The sequence below is a fragment of the Carcharhinus amblyrhynchos genome, chromosome 12 (genome assembly GCF_965287045.1).
Source record: "Carcharhinus amblyrhynchos chromosome 12, sCarAmb.v2.hapA, whole genome shotgun sequence".
Lineage (NCBI taxonomy): Eukaryota > Metazoa > Chordata > Chondrichthyes > Carcharhiniformes > Carcharhinidae > Carcharhinus > Carcharhinus amblyrhynchos.
This window is the reverse complement of record NC_137335.1, coordinates 17,154,814-17,180,902: the sequence shown is the minus strand read 5'-3', so window position 1 is coordinate 17,180,902 and position 26,089 is coordinate 17,154,814. Positions and strand designations below refer to the sequence as shown.

General features: G+C 42.2%; 1 protein-coding gene across 1 annotated transcript in view; it reads right to left on the bottom strand.

Moving 5' to 3' along the window:
* The window catches only part of pcmt (protein-L-isoaspartate (D-aspartate) O-methyltransferase), a 49,971-nt gene extending 24,913 nt beyond the window's left edge, over window positions 1-25,058 (bottom strand). Inside the window, exons 1-4 of the mRNA XM_080200128.1 lie at window positions 24,878-25,058; window positions 12,120-12,224; window positions 9,995-10,026; window positions 139-243 (exon numbers count right to left, since the gene is read on the bottom strand). Coding sequence (XP_080056254.1) covers window positions 139-243; window positions 9,995-10,026; window positions 12,120-12,224; window positions 24,878-25,043 — 408 coding nt within the window. The 5' untranslated portion in view covers window positions 25,044-25,058. The remainder of the gene's footprint in view (window positions 1-138; window positions 244-9,994; window positions 10,027-12,119; window positions 12,225-24,877) is intronic.
* Between the last annotated feature and the right edge of the window lie 1,031 nt (window positions 25,059-26,089).

The following is a 26,089-nucleotide window of genomic DNA, read 5'->3' as shown; positions in this document are numbered from 1 at the left end:
ACCTTCGCAAAGGCAATCAGGGATGGCTAATTAATGTTAGCTTTACCAGTGATGTGCTCATTCAATTATGTCTAAAAACCGGAATTTTTACGCACAAAATTACTTACTTACATGGCACCTGAAAAACAAACTACTTACCATCCGTGCGAAGCAGGAAGTGAGGATTCCACTGCCAGATCCTACATCAAGTGCTTTAGCTCCCTCATATAATTGATCATGAAGCAGTTCCAAGGCATAAGCATGCTGGGGAGGACAATGTCACAATATACATATTGATTAGGTGCATAAACAATGACTTTCCAGTTACTAGATTTAAAATCAAGAGATAGAATGGCTCTTTAACTAGTTTCAAATTATTGTAATTAAATCTTCCAGACCCTGGGAAAAGTATATCAAATTTCATTAACATAAGAACATAAGAAATAGGAGCAGGAGTAGGCCATCCAGCCCTTCGAGCCTGCCCCGCCATTCAATAAGATCATGGCTGATCTGTCGCTGCTCAGTTCCACTTTCCCGCCCTCTCCCCATAACCCTTAATCCCCTCTCCTATCAAAAACCCATCAACCCGCGTCTTAAAAATATTTAGCGAGGCAGCCTCCACCACTTCAACGGGCAGAGAATTCCAGAGATTCATCACCCTTTGAGTGAAGAAGTTCCTCCTCAACTCCGTTCTAAACCGCCCCCCTTTTATCTTGAGGCTGTGCCCCCTAGTCCTACTGTCTTTTTTGAGCGGGAAGAGTCTTTCCACCTCTATCCTATTCATCCCATTCATCATCTTATACGTCTCAATGAGATCTCCTCTCATTCTTCTAAACTCTAACGAGTACAAGCCCAGTTTATTCAGCCTCTCCTCATAGCTCAACCCCCTCAACTCTGGTATCAGCCTAGTAAACCTCCTCTGCACTCCCTCCAAGGCCAAAATATCTTTGCGCAGGTGCGGCGCCCAAAAATGCACACAGTACTCCAGTTGCGGCCTCACCAATGCCCTATACAGCTGCAGCAAGACCTCCCTACTTTTATATTCAATCCCCTTCGCTATGAAGGCCAGCATCCCATTCGCCTTCCTGACCACCTGCTGCACCTGCAAGCTGGGTTTTTGCGACTCATGCACAAGGACCCCGAGGTCCCTCTGCACCGTCGCCTGCTGCAGTTTTTCGCCCTGTAAGTAATAGTCCTTCCTACCATTCTTCCTACCAAAGTGGACCACCTCACACTTGCCAACATTAAATTCCATTTGCCATTTCCTGGCCCATTCGCCCAGCCTATCTAGATCCTTCTGCAGACTCTCCACACCCTCCGCACAATTTGCCGTTCCCCCAATCTTGGTGTCATCAGCAAATTTCGACACCCTACACTCGGTTCCCTCCTCCAGATCATCTATGTAAATGGTAAAAAGCTGAGGCCCCAGCACCGACCCCTGGGGCACTCCACTAGTCACCATCCGCCAATCCGAATAGCACCCGTTGACCCCCACTCTCTGCCTCCTATTTGACAACCAATCCTCTATCCACGCTAACACCCTACCCCCAACTCCACGTCCCTCGACCTTCTGCAATAACCTCTTGTGATGCACTTTGTCAAACGCCTTCTGAAAATCTAGAAAGACCACATCCACCGGCTCTCCTCTATCCACCGCCCTAGACACATCCTCATAGAACTCCAGTAAATTTGTCAGACACGACTTCCCTTTAATGAAACCGTGCTGCGTCTGCTCTATCAAGCAATTCCCTTCAAGATGCCTCGCAATTTCCTCCTTAATGACGGATTCTAACATTTTACCTACCACAGACGTTAAACTAACCGGCCTATAATTCCCCGCCTTTTGCCTGGCACCCTTCTTAAACAATGGCGTAACATTAGCCGTTTTCCAATCATCCGGCACTTCCCCGGAATCCAGCGACGTTTGGAAAATAACCACCAAGGTATCCATTAATGAAAACAGTACATCATAACTTCTCCCTCACACATCATATTATCTTCCCAATGATGTGTGCTGAAAAAGCTCACTCAAGACAATTTAAAAAAATACACACATTTGGCCACAAGTATGCAGAAAGCCAACGATGGGCATTGCCAATGTCAGCAAATGCCAATGATCAAAGCTACAACTTTGCAAGATGACCAGCAAAATTGAGATGTGGACAGGTCTGAGAGTCAGCTGCATCTATCTTACTAAACTGTAATGCAGACCTAAGTAATCATTGACCTTCCTTCAAACTTTTACTTTGCAATTAAAACATATATACAAAGAATTGCCATTCCCAACTTATTCAGAGAACATGAGTACGCATAATACACAAGTTCCACATTTTACCATAAAGCATTATTACTGAATATAGAATTGTAAAGCACAAATAAGGCATTCCACCTAACAGGCCCAGGTAGGTGTTCATATTCACTAACCTCCTTTCACCTTATAAAAGTAAGTTACTGCAGATGCTGGAATCTGAAATCAAAAGAAAAAATGCTGGAAAATCTCAGCAGATCTGGTAGCGCCTGTAGCTTTGACAAAGGGTCATCTGGACTCGAAAAGCCAGCACTTTTCTCTTCTTACAGACGCTGATCGATCCATTGAATTTGCATCGATGATCTTATCCAGACCCTCTCCCCCACCCTATCCCTGTAACCCCAAATTTACCTGGGCTAAATCAATCTAACCCACACAGACTGGAACATTAAGAGGCAATTTAGCATGGCCAATCCATTTAACCCACACATCTGTGGAGTGTTGGAGAAAACTGGAGCAGCTGGAGAAAATCCACACAGACACAGGGAGAACATGTAAACTCCATACAGACTCAAGGCTGGAATCAAAGCCAGGTCCCTGGAGCTGAGACAGCACTATTAACCACTGTGTCACCATGCCTCGAACTCAGTGAACAAGGCTGTGTCACATTGGAGGTAGTGCTAAGCCCCAAGAATGGAAATTTCAGAAATTTGCAATACTGTGATGGAGAAAGGTGAGATGACTGGGACATGCTGCCCTGACTCACCTGTGCTTCTGCAGAGTTCAACAGGAGGCAGTATGTTAGAAACCAGCTTTGAGTCATCAGACTCCAAGAATGCGTGGGTGGATTTGGAAGAGACTTGCAAAGTTAGACCTGACTGCAAAGTATTGAGAACACAGCTGACCACTTGTAAAAACAGACAGCTCCAGACACTCTTTGCATTTAAATCTGCATTCTGGTAATGTAACAGTGGGTAAAGCAATTTCAGGAAGTAATATAGGTATTGCAGTAGGTACTCAGCTCCAGGCCGTTCTGCCATTTAAGTTACGGTTGACCTCAATTCCTCAGTGCAGTACCCAGAACGGAACACAGCACACCAAACAGACTTGAAGAGCTTTACAATAACCACACAATTACTGAACAATCTACCGGCTTTCGTTCTGAAATCCTTAAAGATCCTTTTCAAAAAAAAATTTAATAAAAACGTTATTGACTTGAAAGGTCAACTGTTTCTCACTCCACAGAGGCTGACAAAACAAGTCCATCCCCCCACCCACCCCCCCAACCCCACCTCAGGCTAGAACCTGTTTTTATTTCAAGATAGCCGCATCCACAGTAATTCAATTTTTTTTTCACACTTGCAAAAGTAGAGTTTTGAAATTTTCCACTGACCTAGACTTTGAATTTCTGGCACAAGAGTTTCAGATTTGCATTCTTCTTTCTTAGGTTCCTCCTGACAATACTCTTGAATGGTTTAGCTCTAATCATCAGAGATGATCCCTGGTTCTGAACTCCTTTATCGGCAGAAATAATTTCTCTCTATCTACCCCAATGACTTGTGTTAAATCATCTTAAACAATTCAAGCAGAACAGCCCGTTTAAACAATTCCATTTGTTTGTCTTCTCCTCATTGCAAAACTAGCACACCAAACGTGAAAGTTACGTGCAAGCAGAAGCAGAAATAATCCAAGCTGGACGTAGATTTTGGAATGTTAACCTCATAAGTCTAAATAAGTGGATTGTTTTATCAGAAATCAAACACGTACTATCAAATTATTTAGAAGTGGTGGTGTGCAAAGTCTAACAAGTCCAAGGAAACAGTCAATTATGAAACTGCACGTTATTTTTTATTGATCTAAGTAGCTTGTCTGTCCATTCCAAAAAACTGGATTTTTCAAAATGTTTCTCTCCCTTCTCAATATTATTTTCTCTATGCTCCCATCAAATGCATCAGCAATTTGCAAGAGTTCGAATCATTGCAATGGGAGGAGTCCATGCCAGCTGAGTAGTAATCAACTGCTTCATTACCTTTCCTTGCCTATCCACAGAACCCTGCAAGTTTATTTCCCCTCAAAATCAGATACTCTGTTGAAATCATTTACTGTCTCTGCTTCCATCATTCGCATTAATAGGAAGTTCCAGGTCATTACTACTTGCTGCAGAACTTTTCCCTCACATTTCCCCTACATCCTCTTGCAGTCCTTACACCAACAGTGATCCTATACGCCTTTATGAATCTCCTTTGCTTGTAGCAAAGTAAACCTAACTTATCCACTCTAACCTTGTAGCTAAACTCATCTCTGCAAGCCTCACAGGCCACATCATTCCTAAAGTGCGGTGACCAGAACTGGATACAAAGTTGTTTACAAGCATTTTATCAAGGTTCAACACAACCTCCATGCTTCTGTACACTTCTAATTCACAAAGCGCAAGTTCCCAAATGATTTGCAAATGACTCCTAGTATGCCCTGCCAACTTTAAAGATCCACGAACCCCAAGTTCCGTCTCTGCATATTTTTTAGAACTTAGCTCGATTTCCAGCTTGGGTCACTTTGTGTGGAGTTTGCATGTCCTTCCTGCGTCTGTGTGGGTTTCCTCCAGGACCTCCAGTTTCCTCCCACAATCCAAAGTAGTACACGTTAGACGCATTGGCCATGCTAAATTAAACCTGAGTGTCCCCAGATGTGTAGATTAAAGGGATTAGCAGGGTAAATATCTGGGGTTACAGGGGTAGGGCCTGGGTGGGATTGTTGCCGGTGCAGACCCAACGGGCCAAATGGCCTCCTTCAGCACTGTAGGGTTTCTATGAACTGTGCCATAAGTACATATTGTCCATCACCTGCCTCTTTTGCCAAAATACCTAATTTCTCAGTGTTAAATTCCATCTGCCACTTGTCATCCCATTCTGCTTGACTATCTATGCCCCAGTGCAGCTGACTGGCATCATCCCTGCGTTTTCCACACTTCAAAGCTTGGCGTCAAAGCAAATTTTGCTCTGCATTCCAATATCTACAACACAATATACCACATCTGAACTGGCAGGCTTACCTGAAACGCTTAAATTAATTTCCTCCAGTGAAGTTCACACAGAGTGAAGACTAAGTGTGGTATTTAAAAGGTAATTGGACAAAGGCATCCAAACTTAGTTCAATCTTCAGTTTACATCCATACAATCTCTTTACAATGTCTATGTCACTCACACTAACTACATCTCCTTGCCAGCAGTGGCACTCCAGTATTGCCACTGGCAAGAGGGTACAATTGCTGTGCAAATGGGTAGTACATACTTTTAAAAAAAAACACTTCAATGAGTGTGACCACAAGCTATAAATGGTCTGATCTACTCTCAACTTCCCTCTGAAGTGGCCTAACAGGTATTGGGTCTCTTAAACCACAAAGATCACACCACACTGAGAGCAACTACAGATAGCCAATAAACACTGCTTTTATACCAACAGCACAGATTCTGCCAATTAATTTAAAAAGTAATCTTCAGGTATCCAATGCACCATGTACATGTCGTGCAATTTAAATGAGATGCAGACCAATTCTCTCAATTGTGGAGCTATTCTGCAACTAAATCCTACTTAGTATAATTTACTCTGGCAGAAAGGGTCAGTATCCTGTTTGCAGATCTCAACCCATGTTGCTCTCTAGCTAGCTACAGGGCGAGAATGGCTTGGGAGTACATAATGAGGTCTTGCCAAAGATATTCTCTTCAGCATGGCAGCACGAGTCACATGTTAAGTGTTCTGGGAATTTTGTGATCAGCATTGTGACTAATGTCTATCTAGCTAGAAATTAGAGTGACACATGTTTAACAATAGTAGTATTTTCAGAAACAAACTGGATATTCATGTCTGTTGTCTGTGCATCCACATGGTTTCACCATTTTTTAAAAACAGATTCAGAAAACATCAGTAAAGAGGTCTGAAATGATGTGTGAAGCTTTGTTTATAACAATAAGGAGCAACAGTTGATCAGACTCATGTCAAGTACAACTTATCTTCACATCATATCAAATAGTGAGTATGCCACATAACATCAGTTTATCTTATTTGAAAAGCAGTAACTTCTTAGTACACTCCTTCTGAGTCTGGGCCAAACTTTCCCTTGCAGTTACTGTTTAAAACTTCAGCAACTACCTACAATCACAGCTTCCATAGCCAGAAGGAAAGGCACCGAATACCAGAGACTCCCCAACACAATGGCTTGGTGTCAATGTTAATCAAATGTATTCCCTTCGTCACCAAATTGCAGCAGTGACAAGTTCAGAAGGCTGAACAGGTGAGAAGTTCTTAGACCAGGGCAGACGACTGCTTCTTCCAAGCTCTTTCCATCAGGTGGAACACACACTTGACCTCAGGAGCACCTGTGGTGGTGACAGAAGCCAACATCCATTTATTCAGAATCTCAGTCAGGTATAAATTATATAAAAAGGTGTGCATTGCCTCTGCTAAACAAAATGTACACACTAATCCACATCCATATGACCACTTGATAAATACACACAAAAGCCAACCTCAATACGTGCACACTGCATCCAGCACCTTTAATTACTATACACTTGGGCTGTGACACAATTGCAATGGTTTCTTTGCAGCAGTATCAAGGGAAAACACTACAGATGTTAATTTTAAAAATTAAAAGGTTTTCCAAAACTTCATCCAGCTTTTCAGAACCTGGTAACATTACAAGGAGAACAGTGTGTGCAGCAATACTGTTTTTAGCTACCCAAAGGTGGAACTACACTCCCACTTGACACCACCTCTTCTATTGAAAGGAAAGACAACAGATAAACTACGTCTAATATCCTGTTGCCCTAAATATACTTCAATGTGATGGCACATAGTAAACAAATACAACTTCACAATATCAATCTCTCCACAACACATCAGCACACTATACAGAGGCAGCAATACAGAATACTGGACAATTTAATTGCTTTACAATTTGTACAGTAACCTAATGTGTATATTTCTCAAATATTGCATCAAGAGTTTACTCCAACTCATGATAAAACAAATGTTAACATAGGCATCCTTAGCATCAAAGCCAGTATCAAAATACACTAGACGCCTAATTGAGTCTGTCACTTAAAAGCACTTTTTGCTAAGTAATGGAACCAGATTATAGATTAAGTTACTTCATGACCTCCCAGCTCCAAGACACCCAATACAAATAAGGACGACAGCAGCGATGCTGTGGGAATACAGTCACCTCCAAGATCCTCCTTCAATTCATCCACCACCTCTTCTCGTACGTATAGCTCCAATCCTTCACTGTTGTTGAGTCAATAGTCTGAAATTCCTTATTTATCATCACAGGCATACCATCGCCACAAGGACATTCAGAAGGTCGAGGGTTACCTGCTTAGGACAACTAGGGTTGTGGCAAGGAGAGTGTGGTCATCCCTAGGTCACTCATAAACCAAACATACATAAAAGTTTGGATAGTGTAGTTTCCTTTGTGCACCTCATCTGACTATGAGGTATTCTTCACCCTAAATAGGAGTTTTTAAAAAATCATGAGTGCATCACAGTTACTATTTCTAAATGTTACCTGGAGTCTGCTCAGATGTTTACTCACCTATAATAAAGAAACTCGACAATCTTACTTACTTTACAGTGTGGAAGCAAAAACACTAATTGCCTTAAAGTTCGTTAGAAAGTGTTAACACTCAAAATGCCTATAATTTAAAATACATTGTTCTCAGGACTTGGCTGTTGTGAACAAGGGCATAACTATAATCCGTTTGTATTTGAGGTGGTAGTGGATTTTCTCCTTGTACAGTACTAACTGTTGGGGTGATGGTCACCCTTCAATGATTTTCCATAGGGAATTCCAACATAATGACCTAGTGATAATGGAGAAATGGAGATATGTACCCAGTCAGGATGGCGGCTTGTCAGGTAAACCTGGAGGTGAATGTGGTTCAACAACGTGCTGCTCTTTCCAACCAGTAGCAGCCATGGGTTCATCCATCCAGGCACAAACATCTGGAAACCACCCCGCCGCAAACCACAGGAAGAACTAGGTCATTCGGCTCTTCAAGCCTACTCTGTCATTCAACAAGGTCACAACGCCTCTGGCTGTGGCCTCAAATTCACTTTCCTAACTGTCCCTCATTAACCTCAAATCCCTCATCAAACAAAAGCTTATCAAACTCACTTTCTGAAGAGGAGTCCACCAAGATCTGTCTTAACAGGGAGACCTCTTATTAAGTGTCCTTGGTTCTAGTCTCCTCCACTACAGACAACAAAGTCCACCCTACCAAGACCGTCCAGGATCTTATAGTTTCAATGGCTTCACGTCTCATTTCTTCTAAACTCCAATGTGTCCCAGCTCAACCTTAAGACCAGTCCTTTATCCCAAGAATGAATCAAGTAAAGCTTCCCTAAACTGCTTCCTTTTCAATTTCATCCTTGAAGTAAAGAGACCAAAACTGTGCATAGTAATCCAGGTGTAGTCTCCTTAATGCCCTGTACACCTGCAGTAAAGCTTCTTTGATATTTCATTTCCCTTGCAAAAAATACAACATTACTTTGCTTTCCTAATCACTTGCTGTCCCTGCATACCAATTTTGTGATTCATGTACCAAGATACCCAGGTCCTTTTGTGCCTCCAGGTTCTATAATCTCACTCTATTTAATAGCGTACTGTTTTACTATTCTTTCTACCACAGTGGAGAGGTTCACATTTTCCCACATCGTACTCCGATCTGCCAAATTTTATCCCATTCACTTAATCTATATTCTTTGTGAACTGTTCCCACATTCTTGCTCCCTTCACTCTTAAAACTTACCTCTTTGACCAAGTATTTAACCACCTGTCCAAATCACCTTCTTTGGCTTGATGCCAATATTTTTCTAATTATCTTTTACTATAGTGCCTTGGACATTTACTAAGTTATGGTATAAATGCAAGTTATTTGGCAGTAGACATCTCAGGGAAAGGTTGGTAGGATTATTAAGTTGCTGTATTGCATCCTGCAGATCATACAAGCTGCGCAAGCGTGCCAATAATGGAGGGGGGATACCGAGTCCAGTAGCAGGAATGCAAATCAATCCAACTGCTTTGTCCTGATGTTGTTGAGCTGCTTTGAGTACCTGTGCAGCTACAACTCATCAAAACCAGTATTTCACCATACTCCTGATTTGTTGGTTATTGGGCGTCAGAAGAGAAGTTACTTGTCAAAGCACTTGGCCTCTATCCTGATCTTGAAGACACATTATTGAAATGGCTGGTACTGTTCGCTTCCTGCGTAAAGGTGACCTCCACCTCCTAAGATACTGAAGATCAAGACAAAATTGCTGCTGCTTTGAAGGTCGTAGTAAGGTGACTTGGCTTTCATCTGGTGCAAGATTACCATCATCACTTACATGACAATTTTATGACGCACATTACTTGATATTTGCATCACTGGCAAAAGGTCGTACTCAATATAATGATGGAAGGCAGGCCCATGGCACTTCCCTGAGGAACTCCAAAATGACTTGGGATTGATTATGATTGACTTCTAAAACCATTTTTTTTTTACATCAGGTATGACTCCAACTTCAGCTTTGCTTTTACTCTGTGATACCATATTGTCAATTGCTACCTTGACGTCAAGGGCAAAGACTATCATCTCTCTTTTGGCATTCAACCCATATCAACATCTGGATCAAAGTTGAAATGAAGCAGATGCTCAACTCAAACTACTGCAAATCTAACTGGAATTCAGGTGGCCTTACTTACAAAGGTGGAACTAAATTTGCACTTACCATGTGTGGAGCACTGATTGTAGCTTGGAAACCTGCAAAACAAAGCAATGGCATTCATGTACAGTGATGAAATACAGCAAATTTTGAGCTTGTGTCAACCACAATGAGACATGAGAGTTCTGGATTTTCAGTGAGGAAAAAGGGTTGGTAAGCCGTGGACACTATGTGCAAGGGGGGCATGGCAGCACAGTGGCTAGCACTACTGCCTCACAGCGCCTGGGTTCAATTCCCAGCTTGGGTCACTGTCACTGTGGAGTCTGCATGTTCTCCATGTCTGCATGGATTTCTACTGGGTGCGCTGATTTCCTCCCAGACTAAAAGACCTGCTGCGTTGACCCGAATGGGCGCTGACATGTGGCGACTTGGGGAATTTCACAGTAACTTCATTGCAATGTTAATATAAGCCTTATTTGTGACTAAAAATAAACTTTCACTTTAAAATAAATCAAGTTCCTGTGAATGGAGAAAGAACAACTACAACAATTTTAACAATAATGGCAATATTGGCTTTAAAGAGCTATTCTAGCCAAGATTTTTGGTCAACTTATAACTAAAACCAAATGCGGTCATGAAATTGTATTATCTATTTTCAGTTAAATAATTAAAGTTAAAGTTAATGTTCAGTTAAGAATTAAAGTTCAATAAAAAAAGTAAAAAAATGTTGAGTTAAGTTTGAATTGGTACCTCAAGTGCTAAATAAAAAGATTGTTGAATGAATTAAGAGTCGACTCCTGTCTGCGTCTCATTAAATTGAAACGCTGGGAGGGTGTTTAAATTAAAAGCTGAATAACATTCCAAACTGCCGCTTGAAGATTTTTATCCAATCATACCAAAAAAAATTACATAACAGAGAAAAGTATATTAAAAATCAATGGAAACCATTCAATGCTGTAAAGTGGCAGCAGGCTGCTCATAGGCTATTTCTTCACCTTTTGAGCAAATCACTAAATCACCAGGTATTACTCATATGACCAAATAACATTGAAAAAGCATATCAGAGCATCACCTACAACAGGTACTGCTGGTAAATGCTGGCAATCAGCATTTTGAAATGGAACGTTGCGACCACTTATCTGTTTTGATAAGTGTTAAAAATCGTAAGATTTTGGACACATGCAATTATTTGGATGGACACTAATCAAACATTGTGACTAAACTTCAATACGTCCAACGTAATAACTCCAGTTACAAATACACAACCTTCATAACCTCAGGTTAAAAGGGCAATCATTTAAAACAGAGCTGAATTTTTTCAGCCAGAGTGGTGAATCTGTGGAACTCTTTGCCGCAGAAGGCTGTGGAGGCCAAGTCATTGAATGGCCGAGACAGAGATAGATGATTCTTGATTAATAAGGGTATTGCAGGGTATGGGGGAAAAAGCAGGAGAATGGGGATGAGAAAAAATATCAGCCATGATTTAATGGCAGATCAGACTCGATGGGCTGAGTGGACTACTTCTGTTCCCATGTCTTATGCTTTTAACCTCCACAACAAATAGTGCATAGAAGTTAAAGAAAGCACAGTTTGGCATTGAGAAAATAAACAACATAATAGAGGATAATGTATCGAGTTCCAAATAAAATGCCAGCAACTTATGTTTGGCAAAAAGCTCAAAAAGGTTTTACAGTTCTTCTGATGAGATGCTTTCAATAGATAGGCACCACTTCAAGCAGACCATTCAGAATAGGAGCCACGGCTCAGGAAGGGGTTGCAACATAAAACTTGTGCAAAAATCAGTATTATTCTGCTCAAGAGGAATTATGATTTTCCATTTCACAGCCAGCATTTCTGTTTGAGGGGTGGTGGGGAATGCAAAAGAATAGTCTTTGCAAAAATAATTGTACAATTTAATATACTAGAATTTTATGGTGAATATTGTATGAAAAAAAACCACACACTATTTTCATTTATTTTCTTCAAATTAAACTATGAATGAAACGTAGTCCACCATCATTTCAAGAACACAAGGGAGGAGGTCAAGAGTTTAAATTTGCCAGCACTAATTTGTTGGGACTGGCACAGCCCATTGCATTAGGAGACAAAGTCAAAACTATGCACAAGACAGTGAGGGATATGATCAAGTTTACTGCTCAAAAGAGAGCACAAGTACTTTGGAAATCCTTACCTATAGACTGGGGGGAATCTGTGTAGGGATTACTCTTTACATAGTGGCAACGGTCTGTAGCCAACATTACTTGATAAACCTTCTCTGTCTTGACTATCCCATTCTCTGCAAAAGATGAAAAAGAAAGTGTTGAGTTTTTCCACCTGAAGCAACACATAGCCAATCACTACTAGATTTCAATTCAAACTGCTACAAAATAGTAATGCAGATCTCAATATGTTTAGCAATCTTCAGATACTGTTGCAAGAAGGGACATTAATAAGGCAAGCATCGCCTGCAGAATTTCATTTTTAAAAATAAACTTACCATCTCTATTCAAGCTTCCATTTAATGCTGAAAGAATGCCCCAAGATTTGAACTTTTAAAGCCTTCACTGCAACAAATGGCTAAAAAAACACTGGTGACAAAACACTTTTAATTTTGAAGACAACATATACTTAAACTGCAGAAAGAAACATATCCTTTGTGTACTTATACACCAAATTCCCCACAGCACTTACTCCCACTTCACAGAACATAGAATATAACAGCGCAGTACAGGCCCTTTGGCCCTCGATGTTGCGCCGACCAGTGGAACCAATCTAATGACCCTCTAACCTAAACTATTCCAATATTATCCATATGTCTATCCAACGACCATTTGAATGCCCTTAAAGTTGGAGAGTCCACTACTGCTGCAGGCAGGGCATTCCACACCCTTACTACCCTCTGAGTAAAGAACTACCTCTGACATCTGTCCTATGTTTACCACCCCTCAATTTAAAGCTATGTCCCCTCGTGTCAGCCATCACCATCCGAGGAACATTCAACATTTCACAGAGCAATACTCAAGTGACTGTCTCCAGACATGTTCCTGGGTTACTGGAGATCATAAATCCACCACTGGCATCAAAACCTATTCCAATAATTCTTCTTCCCTCCGACCATGCCAAAACAAATCTTCCTGAATCTGTAAAATACTGCAGGGTACGTCTCTTTGATTAGAGACCATCTCTCCTGCATTTGTCTGCGGTAGCTTACAAAGTCAAGTTGATCACACAGAACCTCTGCAATCTGTGATATTCACTGATTTGCAGGGAAGCATGTAACCTGATCAAGGGTTTTCCTTTGCCTCCTCTTCCATGGCAAGGTGAAACACATTAGCATTTCTGCCTAGATACAAGGTTAATTAGCTATCTTTGATTTCACCTTACTTTCATCTTTGAAGTAAATGGATGGCTACAGTACAACTGTTTACAACCCAATACCAACACTAACTTTCTGGGATTTTAGGAAATTCAGGGCCTGCTGCCTTCATCTCTAAGCATGTACCTCCTCTTCTCCGTAAACAGATCTAAAGCTTTTTTTGATACTCTGCTTACTGTCAGGCACACAATCTAGAACAGATCACATAACCCCTTCATTTATCCCAAATTTGAAGATACATTTCCAAAACATAATTTTAATAAACCTCATTGTTGTAACATGAGGTACTTGCATAATTTGTGCATTGATAGTCCAAGTTTAAAAATTCCATAATAACTTTTTGAAGAATTGATTATAACATGCATTCATACGATCATCCTCAACAATGGTGTTCCACAAGGCTGTGTCCTCAGCCCCTTATACTCCTCATAACCTCTGACTGTATAGCCAAATTCTCCTCCAACTCGATTTTCAAGTTTGCTAATGACACCACCCGTGGGTCGGGTCTCAAACAATAATGAGACACAGCACAGGAAAGAGATGACAATAATCTCTCCATCAATGTCAACAAAGTGAAGGAGATAGTCAACAACGTCATGAGCATATGGATGGCATGCCTGTGTTACATCAATGGGGATGAAGTAGAAACAGTCAAAAGCTTCAAGTTTTTAAGATGTCCTGATCACGAACAACCTGCCCTGGTCCTTTCATGTAGACACTACAGTTAAGAAAGATCTTTCTCTATACCCTAGCTATGACTGTAACACAACATTCTGCACTCTCTCCTTTCCTTCTCTACGTATGGTGTGCCTTGTCATGTATAGCATGCAAGAAACAATACTTTTCACTGTATACTAATATGTGTGACAAAAATAAAAATCAAATATAGTACTTGGGATCTGATACAATGGTTTAGAAGCATCCCAGTTGAGGAGAAGACAAAAACTAGATGCTATAAATAGAAGACACATCCAATAGGGAATTTGGGATAAAGATCGTTAATCAATGAATGGGGAGAATGTGGAAATCAATACAAAGGGTGGTTGAAATGAAGCAGCACAGAAACATCTATGGGGAAGTTGTTTGGTCTTTGTTCATGGCATATCGGTATTGCCAGGCTAGCATTTATTACCTATATCCAATTGTAGTGAGCCCCTTTATGTGCCACAATCCATTTGGTGCAGGTATAGCCAGAGTGGTGTTAGCTTGGGAGTTCCAAGATTCTAATCCAGTGATGTTTCATATTGATGATATTTACAAATCAGAATATGAGAGTTGGACAGTAATGGTGCAGGACATGGTGCTCCCATGTACTTGCTGCTCTAGGTAGCAGAGATCATGGTTTTGAAAGGTATTGCTTAAGAAGCCTTGGCGGGGTCTTTCAGTGCATCGGTGCTGCAGTGATGGAAGGACTAAATAGTGAAGATGGAGGAGAGAATACCAATTAAGAAGGGCTGTCTTGGATGGCATCAACACTTGAGTGTCGTCAAAGCAAGCAAGAGGAGAGCATTCAATCACACTCGTGACTTGTACTTTCAAGAGACTGGAAAACACTTTGGGAAATGAGATGCAAGTTACTTGTTGCAGAACACACAACCTCTCATCTTTAGTAGCCACAATATGTGTGGCTAATACAATCAGGTTTCTGGTTACCCAAGATATTATGAAATTGTGCCACTAAATGTAATGGAGAGCTGCTTAAAATCCCTTATTGAAGTTAGTCATTGCTTGGCATTTATGTATCAGGTATGTTACCCAATAAGCACATAACAGAAGGTGGAATAGAAGCATTTGCCAATAGGATAATAAGTGAATGGGAAGAGGTTTGAATGGAGCATAAATCAGTTATGTCAAATGCTTGCTTCTATGCTGTCAACCCAATCTAATATGTAACCAACTGTCCTGCTCACCATTATTTAATGCAAGGCAGAACACCATTTGCAAATTCCTGCAATAAATTCCATTACTTATAAAATCTACAGCAAAATTGCTCCAGACCAGTGTTCAGTGCCAATTAGCCACATCTCCCATTTGTGACGTGGCTAGGGACATATGTTGAAAGCTTACAAACTAAACACCCACTCGGGCACTTGAAATTGTAAATAGAGTAGCTCATTCGGTACATAAACTACAGGCCTTAATAAATCCATCACCATGCAAAGGGGAAGTCACAATACAGTTACAGATACCAAACACAAGTTGATCAATCTCCCCTCATGTCAACATTCCTCAAGATTCTTCCACAAAATACCAGCTCCATGCTCCATGGTCAAAGATACCTGCCTCACCACATTGTAGAATATAGAAAATTATACCACAAAAACAAGCCCTCCAAACCATGATTTTGTACCGAACATGACGCCAAATTAAACTAATCCTTTCTGCCTGCCCTTGATCCATATTCCTTGCAAATGTGCGCTTATCTAAAAACCCCTTAAACACCCCTAACGTATCTGTCTGCACCACCACCCCTGGCAGCACATTCCAGACACCTACCACTCTTGGTGTTAAAAAAAATTGCCCCTCACGTCTCCACTGAACTTTCCCCCTCTCACCTTAAATGCATTCACCCTAGTATTAAACATTTCAACTCTGGGGAAAAAAGTTCCAACTCCCCTCAGCCTGCGCCATTCCAGAGAAAACAACCCTAGTTTGTCCAGCCCCTCATTATTCAAACCCTCGAATCCAGGCAGCACCCTTAAACAGTTTCACCCATCATCATATAACTCAATCAAGAATAAAATCTTTAAATCAAATTTGAATGATAACACAAAACAATATCAAATATTGGCTGCTCCCAAAAATAAATGCTTACATAAAACTTAGACCAGTACACAGCCACGAACTCCAAATAAAGAAACAAGTCACTACAGCAAACTTGGCTTCAACACTCGTGATGGGCCATATTACTCCTCGATCACTTCAAACTTCTCAGCTTTCAAAATGCATCTTCAATAGCTGTAAACACAAGTGCTGCCAGATTTAGTGGAACTGGAGCAAGAGCCATTTCTACAACTCCCAATGGCAGTTAGTTTGGAAGGAAGAAACTTGCATTTCCACAACCTCGGAGTCTCACTCAACTGAGAAAGTGCTCTCTATTATCAAGAAATTCAATTCGATTCTACAGCAAATCCTCAAGCTCCAGCAGAACAAAATTTCTACAACACAATTGCCCAATCTTCCTCTGGGTGCTCCAGTTTCCCCCCTCAACAGTCCAAAATTTGCAAGGTTAAGTTGATTGCCTATGCCAAATTGACCCTTAGTGTCAGGGGAACTAGCAGGGTAACTAAGCAAGTCTACGGGGTAAAAACTGGGTGGGATTGGGGTCGATGTAGACTCAACGGGCCAAATGCCCTCCTTCTGCACTGTCAGGTTTCTATGATTTCTATGAACCCAGTAAATTGCAATCCAGTTCAACCCTAGCAAGTCAATCCATTTGCATCAGTATCCACAGGCTAGAGTCTCAACTTCAGCCTTTTCTTTGCAAAAGTATACTTTGTTCATTAAATGTCTGGAAGAAACATTACAAAACATTTCAAATTGTCATAACATGAAAGTGCAATAATATTGACATTTTCGCAGACATCAAAGTGCACGCCGAGGTGCTTCAAATCATTACAAACATGTCAATACTTTAATTAGACTGCAAACATGCTCAAACTATATACATTGGTCATTTTGCACTCTGAGGTATTTCAGTACAGTCACATGCAATTAGGGTTAAGCAGAGTTAGAGGTTTTCCACTGTTACCTGCCCCTCAGTGTGTATTGGTCGAAAAGCCTTATCCATTGTGCCTTGACGGCAGTTGCCCCAAACTTGAGTACATCCCTCAGCACATGGTCCTGAATCTTGGAACATGCCAGCCTGCAACACTCAGTTGAGGACAATTCTTTGCACTAGAAGTCCAACAAGTCTTAGGCAGACCAAGGAGCATCTTTCTTGAGTTTACTTATTTATTGAGTTGATAACATTCCAGCATCCCTGGGAACAGCCCAAAGAACAGAGTTCTTAGTTTCAGAGCTGCTGAGGATGAACCTCGGCCAATACCAATGCATCTCTTGCCAAACCATCTTTGCAATGGCACAAAGAGATGTATGACTGTCATGGGGATTTACTTTACCCCACACAGCCACTTCAAGGGTACCACGCAGTTGTACAACGTCCTCATTAACAGCCTTCTTTCATCATAAAAAGTCAGAAGCAGGCATGTTCGCTAATGACTGCATAATGATCAGCACCATTCAAGACTTCCCTGATACAGAAGCAGCCCATATCCAACTGTAGCAGGACCTGGACAATATCCAGGTTTAAACTGACAAATGTCAAGTAAAATTCACACCACACAAGTGCCAGACAACAATCATCTCCAACAAGAGAAAATTTATCACTGCCCCTTGATACTCAATGGAATTCCAATGCTGAACTCCCCATTATTAACAACCTGGGGGGTTACCACTGACCAGAAACTGCACTGGACTAGCTATATAAATACTGTGTCTACAAGAGCAGGTCAAAGGCTAGGAATTTTGAAGCAAATAATTCACCTTCAGACTTACTGAAGCCTCCCCACAAAGCACAAGTCAGGAGTGTGGCTGACTATTCTCTACTTGCCTGAATTAATGCAACTCCAACAACACTCAAGAAACTGGACACCATCCAGGACAAAGCAGCCCATTTGATTGGCACCCTTCCACAACTGACCAACAGCAGCATCATTGTGCCATCTACAAGCTGTAATGCAGGAACTCACGAAGGTTCCTTAGATAGCACCTTCCGAACCCACGACTGCTACTGTCTAGAAGGATGAAGGCAGCAAATACATGGGAACACTGCCACCTGGAAGTCCCCCAAGTCAGTCACCATCCTGACGCGGAAACTTATCACCATTACTTCACTGTCACTGGGTCAAAATTTTGGAATTCCCTCCCTAATGGCACTGAGTGTACCTACGCCACGTGGACTCCAACAGTTCAAGGCTGCAGCTCCACATCACCTTCTCAAGGGCAATTAATGCTGGCCTAGCCAGCAACACCCACATCCCATAAAAAAAGGCCAGAATGGAGAAGTATTTCTAGACATCTTGAAATTCAGCTGGCTCTAAAATCCATTATTTCACTGAAGAATTATTTCAAAAAAAACCTTAAAAATCATGCCAGCACCCCATCCACTTCCCAGATTAAAGCTTTAAACATAGACATGTGGTCACTTCAGGTAGCAACTCTTAATGTGGTCTAAGAGCCTTCCCAACAATTTTTCTCCATACTCACCATGCCCACAGCAAGTCAGTTACATTATTGCAAGGACATCTCCAATACTCTTTTGGAGCAGTGTTAGATTGCTGTGATTAAGTGCGGTTATTCAGCCATTTTATTGAGCTCAGTCCTTCACATCCAGTTACAATATTAAATGAAAAATGAAATCTAAATTAGTTATGTTTAGATGTAACTAATCTAAATGTTAGATGCAGATTAAACGTAAATGTAATAAATCTGACTGCAGTTCACTATTCAAACTAGTCACAACGGCTTAAACATTTAAGCCCTTGAGAAGGTGATGTGGAGCTGCAGCCTTGAACTGTTGGAGTCCATGTGGTGTAGGAATACCCACAGTGCCATTAGGGAGGGAATTCCAAAATTCTGACCCAGTGACAGTGAAGTAATGGGATAAGTTTCCAAATCAGGATGGTTCTTATCCCACATAGCCAGAGGTATAAAACATTTTATCACTCAAAACAGGGCAAAGTACTTCGCTTCCACAAATAACTGATATTAAATGGAGCAAGTTTTTTTTGCAGTGAAAATCCACTGAAAAGAATAAGTTTGCACTTCTACCTTTTTAGCCAAACAGTTCCAACATGTCTAAAGTCAGGATTGGGATTTTGAATCTCTTCCCACTGTGATTTCCTGGTCTTTTTAAAGTTTGCCATTATTTCTGATTTGAATTCTCAAACAGAAGAAATGCAGCAGAAAGCAATGGTGGCTGTGTTACGCCCCCACGAATTCTAGACTATCAATCCTCAGAGGGAACACAGCAAAAGGAAGTCAAGTCCGTCAACATTTTCATTGACTTCTCAGTCTCCTATTGATGTATTTTGTCAACTTAACTTGAAGTGGTTTCTCTATGTATCTAGCAATGTCCTACCACATAATAAAAATTAAATCTATCAGCTTTTCCCATTATAAATCTTCAGTTCCATCTTTATAAATGGAAAATGTGTCATCTTGTAATCAAACATTCCATTTGGTGCTGGGGTGCAGTAGTCCCTCCACTAGCCAGAGGGTGCTCTAATACATGACAAATGTATTTGGACAGTTCCCAGTACAAATTGGGGCACTGAAACTTGGAACAGCAGGATAAAAATAAGACATAACTTCAAAATAGGAACAAGAAAGCCTGCACAAACTAGTTCTATTATCATCTTCCCTCCAAAGTAAAAATAAGCACACACACTAATATACATAGATGCAGACATATAGACAGCTGCAGTCCTGAAATGTGCCGGTTAAAATATGCTTATTTAGGTACTTCTCCGTGGCATTGCGAGCAACGTCAGACAGTACATGGTCTTGAATCCATTGACCATACTAGGATCAGCGTACTCAAAAACGGAGGAAATTTAGGAATGTTATCATTCTTTTGGAGTTTGACTTTTCCAAAGGTAACTGTTGGATGTTTGTTTAGCTATATACCCAACTTATCCAAACCAACCCCCAATACACAGCAAGCTATTTTATGTGAAACACATAGCTGCATTAGGGAGTGGAAGGGTAGTGATGAAAGAGCGCTGAAGGTGACTTCAAGTTTGGAGACCAAAGAAGTCCACAGGTGTGAAGCCTGTACAAGGTTGTTGGGTTAACTGAGAGGAGTATAACAGTGGTAGACAAGATCTTTTGGGAGTGTGGAGGCATTGGGATGAGAACATTAGGACACGGCAAAAATCTCTAGAGGTTGAGTACTGGTAAGGAGGCATTGACATGCAGATGGACAAAGTGACATATCAGAAGTGTGGGAATGCTGGAATGGGTGTACTGAGCACAATGCATCATGAGCTCCAACAGCAAGAGGGAAAAACATTGAGAAGGGGTAATGAAGAATCTGGAAGACATGGGGAGTGGACAATGTCCATATGTGAAAGAAAGAGTTGGCATTTGGAACTTAGTTGAAGGGTGAAAGAGACTTGGACTCTGACCACAGAATTCAAGAGGCTGTATCTGCCCAATCTACTGATGTTTACATTACTGTAATTCCCATTACACTCTATTTATATTTCTGAAGCACCTGCAGCACAGTAAAAATATCCCAAAGCATTTCACAGAAGCAAACAATTAAAACATGCAACAAATAAGGAGACGGTGCATACTGCTGCCACTGATTACCATTGATGGAGGGACTGAGGTGGTGGATGGGATGTTAATGAAGCAGATTGCTTTTCCCTGGACAGTGGCAAGGCTCTTGAGCATTGTTGGAGCTTCACTCATCCAGGCAGATGGACAGTTTTCCATCACACTCCTGACCTTTGCCCTGCAGATGTGTAAAGACATTGGGGAGTTGGGAGGTGACAATTATTTGCTGCCGAATTTCTGACCTGCTCTTGTAGACATAGGGCTGGGCCAGTCAAGCTTCCAATCAATGTGACCACGGTGGGGTGGGGGGCTGAATGACAATAATGCTGTTGAATGTCGAGGGATAGTGCAAAAATGAGAACATTTATGAGGATGTTGCCAGGACTGGAGAATTTCAGCTATAAGGAAAGACTAGTTAGGTTGGAGTTATTCTTTTAGAACAAAAGGAGGCCGAGAGTACCTTTAATTGAGATGTATAAAATTTAGTCAGCTAGATACAGCACACAGTAGATACATTTCTCTAAGCGAAGGCATTTTTCCATCCAGAGGGTGGTGGGGATCAGAAGCGGTGCCATTTAAAGATACTTGGACGTGCACTTTAAACACTGAACGACAAGGATGCCAACCTAGGGCTGGAAAATGGGATCGAATGCAATAGCCCTTCAAGGACACATTTTAATGGTCCTAAGATTATGTCCTAAGGCTTATTTCCTGCTCTTATCCATTATCTACTTTCTTCTCTAGTACTGTTCAATACTCACTCCTTTATGAAGCTTGTTCTCCCTTTCAACTTCTGTATGCTGGTGCCTGCCCCTGCCAATTTAGCTTAAACCATGTTACAGAATGTCGATTGTACATTAAAATCCCACATCAGGGATTTGAGCACAAATTTCAAGTTGACAATCCAACGTAATACTGAGCAAGTGTGGCATTAGTGATGCAGTCCATTGGATGAGATGTTAAACTGAGGCCCACATATCCTTGTATGGGAGGAGGGTTGTGGGGAATTCAAAATCCCACCGGCAACGGAGTTCTTCTAGTATCCTGGATAACATTTATCCATAAACAAATACCCCAAAAATAGATCAGAACAGCACAGGAACAGGTAGTTAGGCCCACCAAGCCTGTGCCAACACATGATGCCTTTCTAAACTAAAGCCTCTACGCGGTCCATTTCCCTTTATTTCTTGCTTACTCATGTGTCTGTCAAGGTGACTCAAATATTGCTGTTGTATTTGCTTCTCTCACCTCAAGCAGCACATTTCAGGCACTTACCACCCACTAAAAAAAAACTCACCTCCCACAACACCTTTAGACTTTCCCCGTTTTACCTTAAACTATGTCCCTAGTAATTCACATTTCTACTTTGGGAAAAAAGAAACCCGATTATCCATTCTGTCCATGCCTCTGAATTTTGTAAACTTCTATCCAGTCGCCCCCTCAGCCTCTGACATTCAAGGGCAAACAAACCAAGCTTGTCCAATCACTTCTCTCCAAGCAACATCCTGTTAAAGTTTTCTTGCACCCTCTCCAAAGCCTCTATATCCTTCTGATAACGTGGTGACCAGAACCGTACACAATATTCCAAATATGGCCAAGCTAAAGTTCTATATAGCTGCAACACGACTCGCTAATTTTTATACTCGATGCCCCGAATGATAAAGGCAAACATGCCATACACCTTATTTACTTATGTTGCCACTTTCAGAGAACTGTGTACACCTATGTGTACAGCAATATAGTCTGCGAGAGATTGCTGTACACATAATTTAGCTGTTGCAATTTCTATGTTGTAGGGTTACTCCTTTAGTTAGAAGGTGCTGGGGAGCATCCTAAGGTTGAGAAGGGAGCTTTATAAATGCCTTTTCCAAGCAGGTTTGAGGATACTACTTTAAGCTGCATTGTCCCCTTCCTTTCGCTCCTCGCCCCAACTCCTGGGATAAACCAGCAGTAAAATTTACAGCCACACAAGAGGCTACATATTCCTTTAATGGCGGTAACATCTTCATCATTGTTTAGCATTGTGGGTCAGTGCTATTGGTATTCAGGATTACGTACCATTGCTAAATGCCCTGACAAATTCAGGCCTCCAGCAATTTCCTTCTGTCTTTATCTAATCCCTTCATTCTGAGTTTCCCCCTTCATTGGTCACTCATTTCCCTTCTTTTGCCTCACCACTCCTCTTAATCAACACGCATTCCAGAAGGTGACCTTCGTTCCTTCTAGTTCTGACATATGCAAATGTTTCCCAAGCATGTCTATCCAGAAGACACCAACTGGCCTGAATTATTTCACAAAATTTTCAGCTTCCAGAAAATGTAGCATCACAATGACTAAAATAAGTAGGCTTTGACAAAGGGTCATCTGGTCTTGAAACATCAGCTCTTTTCTCACCTTACAAATGCTGCCAGACCTGCTGAGATTTTCCAGCATTTTCTCTTTTGAGATCACAATGACTACATAATTCCAGATAGTTTGTTCAGCCATCCCAATTATTAATTTTCTTGACCTTAGCTGGATGGACCAAGTGAATGCTCACCCAACACAACATTTTTTGTCTGAAGTCTACAGACAATTCTTCAGAAGCAATGAATTGGTTTTGAAGCATTCAGAACATCCAGAAGATGTGAAAGATGCTAGATGCCTTCCATCCATTGACTCTGTCTACACTTCCCTTTGTCTTGGAAAATCAGCCAGAACAATCAAGGGCCCCGCGCACTCTGAACATACTCACTTCCACCTTCTTTCATCAGGAAAAATATACAAAAGTCTGAAGTCATGTCCCAACAGACTCAAGAATAGTGTGTTGCCTGCTGCCATCAGACTTTTGAATGGACCTACCGTATATTAAGTTGAAGGGAAAATACTGCAGATGCTGGAATCTGAAACAAAAAAAAAACAAAAAATGCTGGGGAAACTCAGCAGGTCTGACGGCATCCGTACAGCGAAAATACAGCCAGGTCGAGAGTCTGGATGATCCTTCGTCAGAGCTGGTGAAGGGTCATCCAGCCTCAAAATGTTGGCTCAATTCTCTCTCCACAGATGCTGTCAGACCTATGTTTCTCCAATATTTTGTGTTTTTGTTTTACATACTAAGTTAATCTTTATTGATACCCTATGACTGTAACACTATATTCTGCACCCTCTCCTTTTTTCCCCTATGTACTCTACAAACAGTATGTTTTATCTATATAGCACGCAAGAAACAATGCTTTTCACTATATCCCAATACATGCGACAATAAATCAAATGAATCTCTTTCTGATATTTCTTTCTCAGGTACTCAAGTATCTTCAGCAGGGAGCTGATCAGTCAAAGTTACAGGTTGCAGTATGCCTAGTGCACCAAGAAAACCTTCTGTTCTTCAGGGAAAGATCCAACACCCAGCTAGAGAGAGCAACACCTCAATGGAAGTCTGCCACCTCCAACAACACAGCATAGCTCTGAACTGAATATCAGCCAAGATTACACACACAAAATTAAACATTTTGAAATTAACCTTGCTTTTCCAACTTGCCATAACACTGCTTAGTGCTCTAGAATTTTAAACTTATGCAGGTTAAAATCACAAATCAATTGGACCATCTCAACAGAGGTAAAATTTACAGCGCTATAGTAAAAAAGCAGGGGGCGTGGCAATCACCGGATGACAGTCTACCAGTCACTGTGACATAGCATACATGGAAGGGTCATAAGCATAAGAAATAGGAGTTAAGCCACACAGCCCCTCCAGACAGCACCAGACATAATGGGCGATCAGAACTTGGCATCAAATCCCTTTTCCTACCTGCTCCCCAGTGACCCTTGGCGAGTCAAAACTCTTGAATATATTCAAGGCAGAGATAAGCCTCCAGAACACCGAGACTGGACTGCTCCCATTGTAGCAACACGCACTGGGTGCTGCTGCCATTGCAATGCACTGTTGGGGATTCATGACTTGACCACCGGCTGCAGTGACCACTTGACCACTGGCTACAGCACTGTGACCACTGGCTCATTCACCCAGCCTAGTAAAACTGCAGCCAGGAGAGGATTAGGGCACTGCAGGGATCCACTCCGCCCCACCCCAGTGCCAGCCAAGCCTCCCTCCCACAGCCTGGCCCGCCCTTAGGGACGGTGGTCAGCCTGACCCGGCCGTGCCAGTGTGTGTGGCGAGAGGGTGCAGTCCAGAGGCGGTGTAACTGGCCGGGTAGGAGCTGTCCCCTGTCACCCGAGCCCGGGACACTCACTCCGCAGGTTGTTGACCAGCTCTGCCTGGCTGTCTCCTCCACATTTCCAGGCCATCCTCTGACACAGCGCGCGCAGCAGGTACAGGGCCACTGTCAGCAACGCGCCTGCGCAAATCGCTTTACCCACAGTGCTCAGCGCCTCCAGCGTCTCCCCGCTCGCCTCCATGACGTTGGCGCGACGTCGGGCCCGCCCACTTGGCGGCCAGCAAAGGGGGGGCGGGGTGTTACCAATTTCACACAAATCACTGCCACTCGACCCCGCGTCCGACGCGCTGGCTGCGGGCACCGGCGCAGGGCTGAGTGTGGCTCCACACGTTCACCGGACGCTTCGGGCTCTGCCACGATGACGAGTTGCCGAGTGCCAGTTCGTGAGCCCAACCCCCTGTGCTGATTAAGGGAGATTAAGCAGAAATCCTCTTTGGTACAGGCCGCCCACTGCCCCTTCCCCTTCACAACAGCACGTGATGTGGGATAATCATCAGGGCCGCATGGAGAGGGGGAGGGGCCAGTGAAATGCCGCAGCGCTGCAAAAAATAACCTTAGTGCAAGGACTCGCCCCACATTGGCACAGGGCTGCCCACCGGCGGCATTGCTCCATGCACAAGGTATTAGGATCAGCTGAGCACCCGCGGCATTGCTCCTGGCACATACTATTAGGATCAGCTGACCTCCCGCGGCATTGCTCCGTTTCCCCCACCTTTTGGGGAGCCACCCCCTTTTTCTTTGTCCTAATGTCATTTGAGTTTGTTTATTTGGTTTGACGCGAAAGACCTCCCCCCCCCCCCGCCGCCGTGGCATTGCTCCAGGCACACAGTATTAGGATCAGCTGACCCACCCATGGCATTGCTCCAGGCACATACTAGGATCAGCTGATCTCCATGACATTACTCCAGGCACACAGTATTAGGATCAGCCGACCTTCCACAGCATTGCTCCAGGCACATACTATTAGGATAAGGTGACCTCCGGCATTGCTCCAGACACATACTATTAGATACAGCTGACATCCGTGTATGTTCCTCAGGCAGAAACCATGGATGAACAGGGATATCCACTACTTGTTGAAGTCCAGGTCTGAGACATTCAAGTCAGGCAACATTGACCTATACAAGAAATGATGTGGGTATGCAGGTGTTGGACTGGCGTAAACACAGTAAAAAGTCTGACAACACCAGGTTTTAGTCCAACCGATTTATTTGATAATAGACTCAC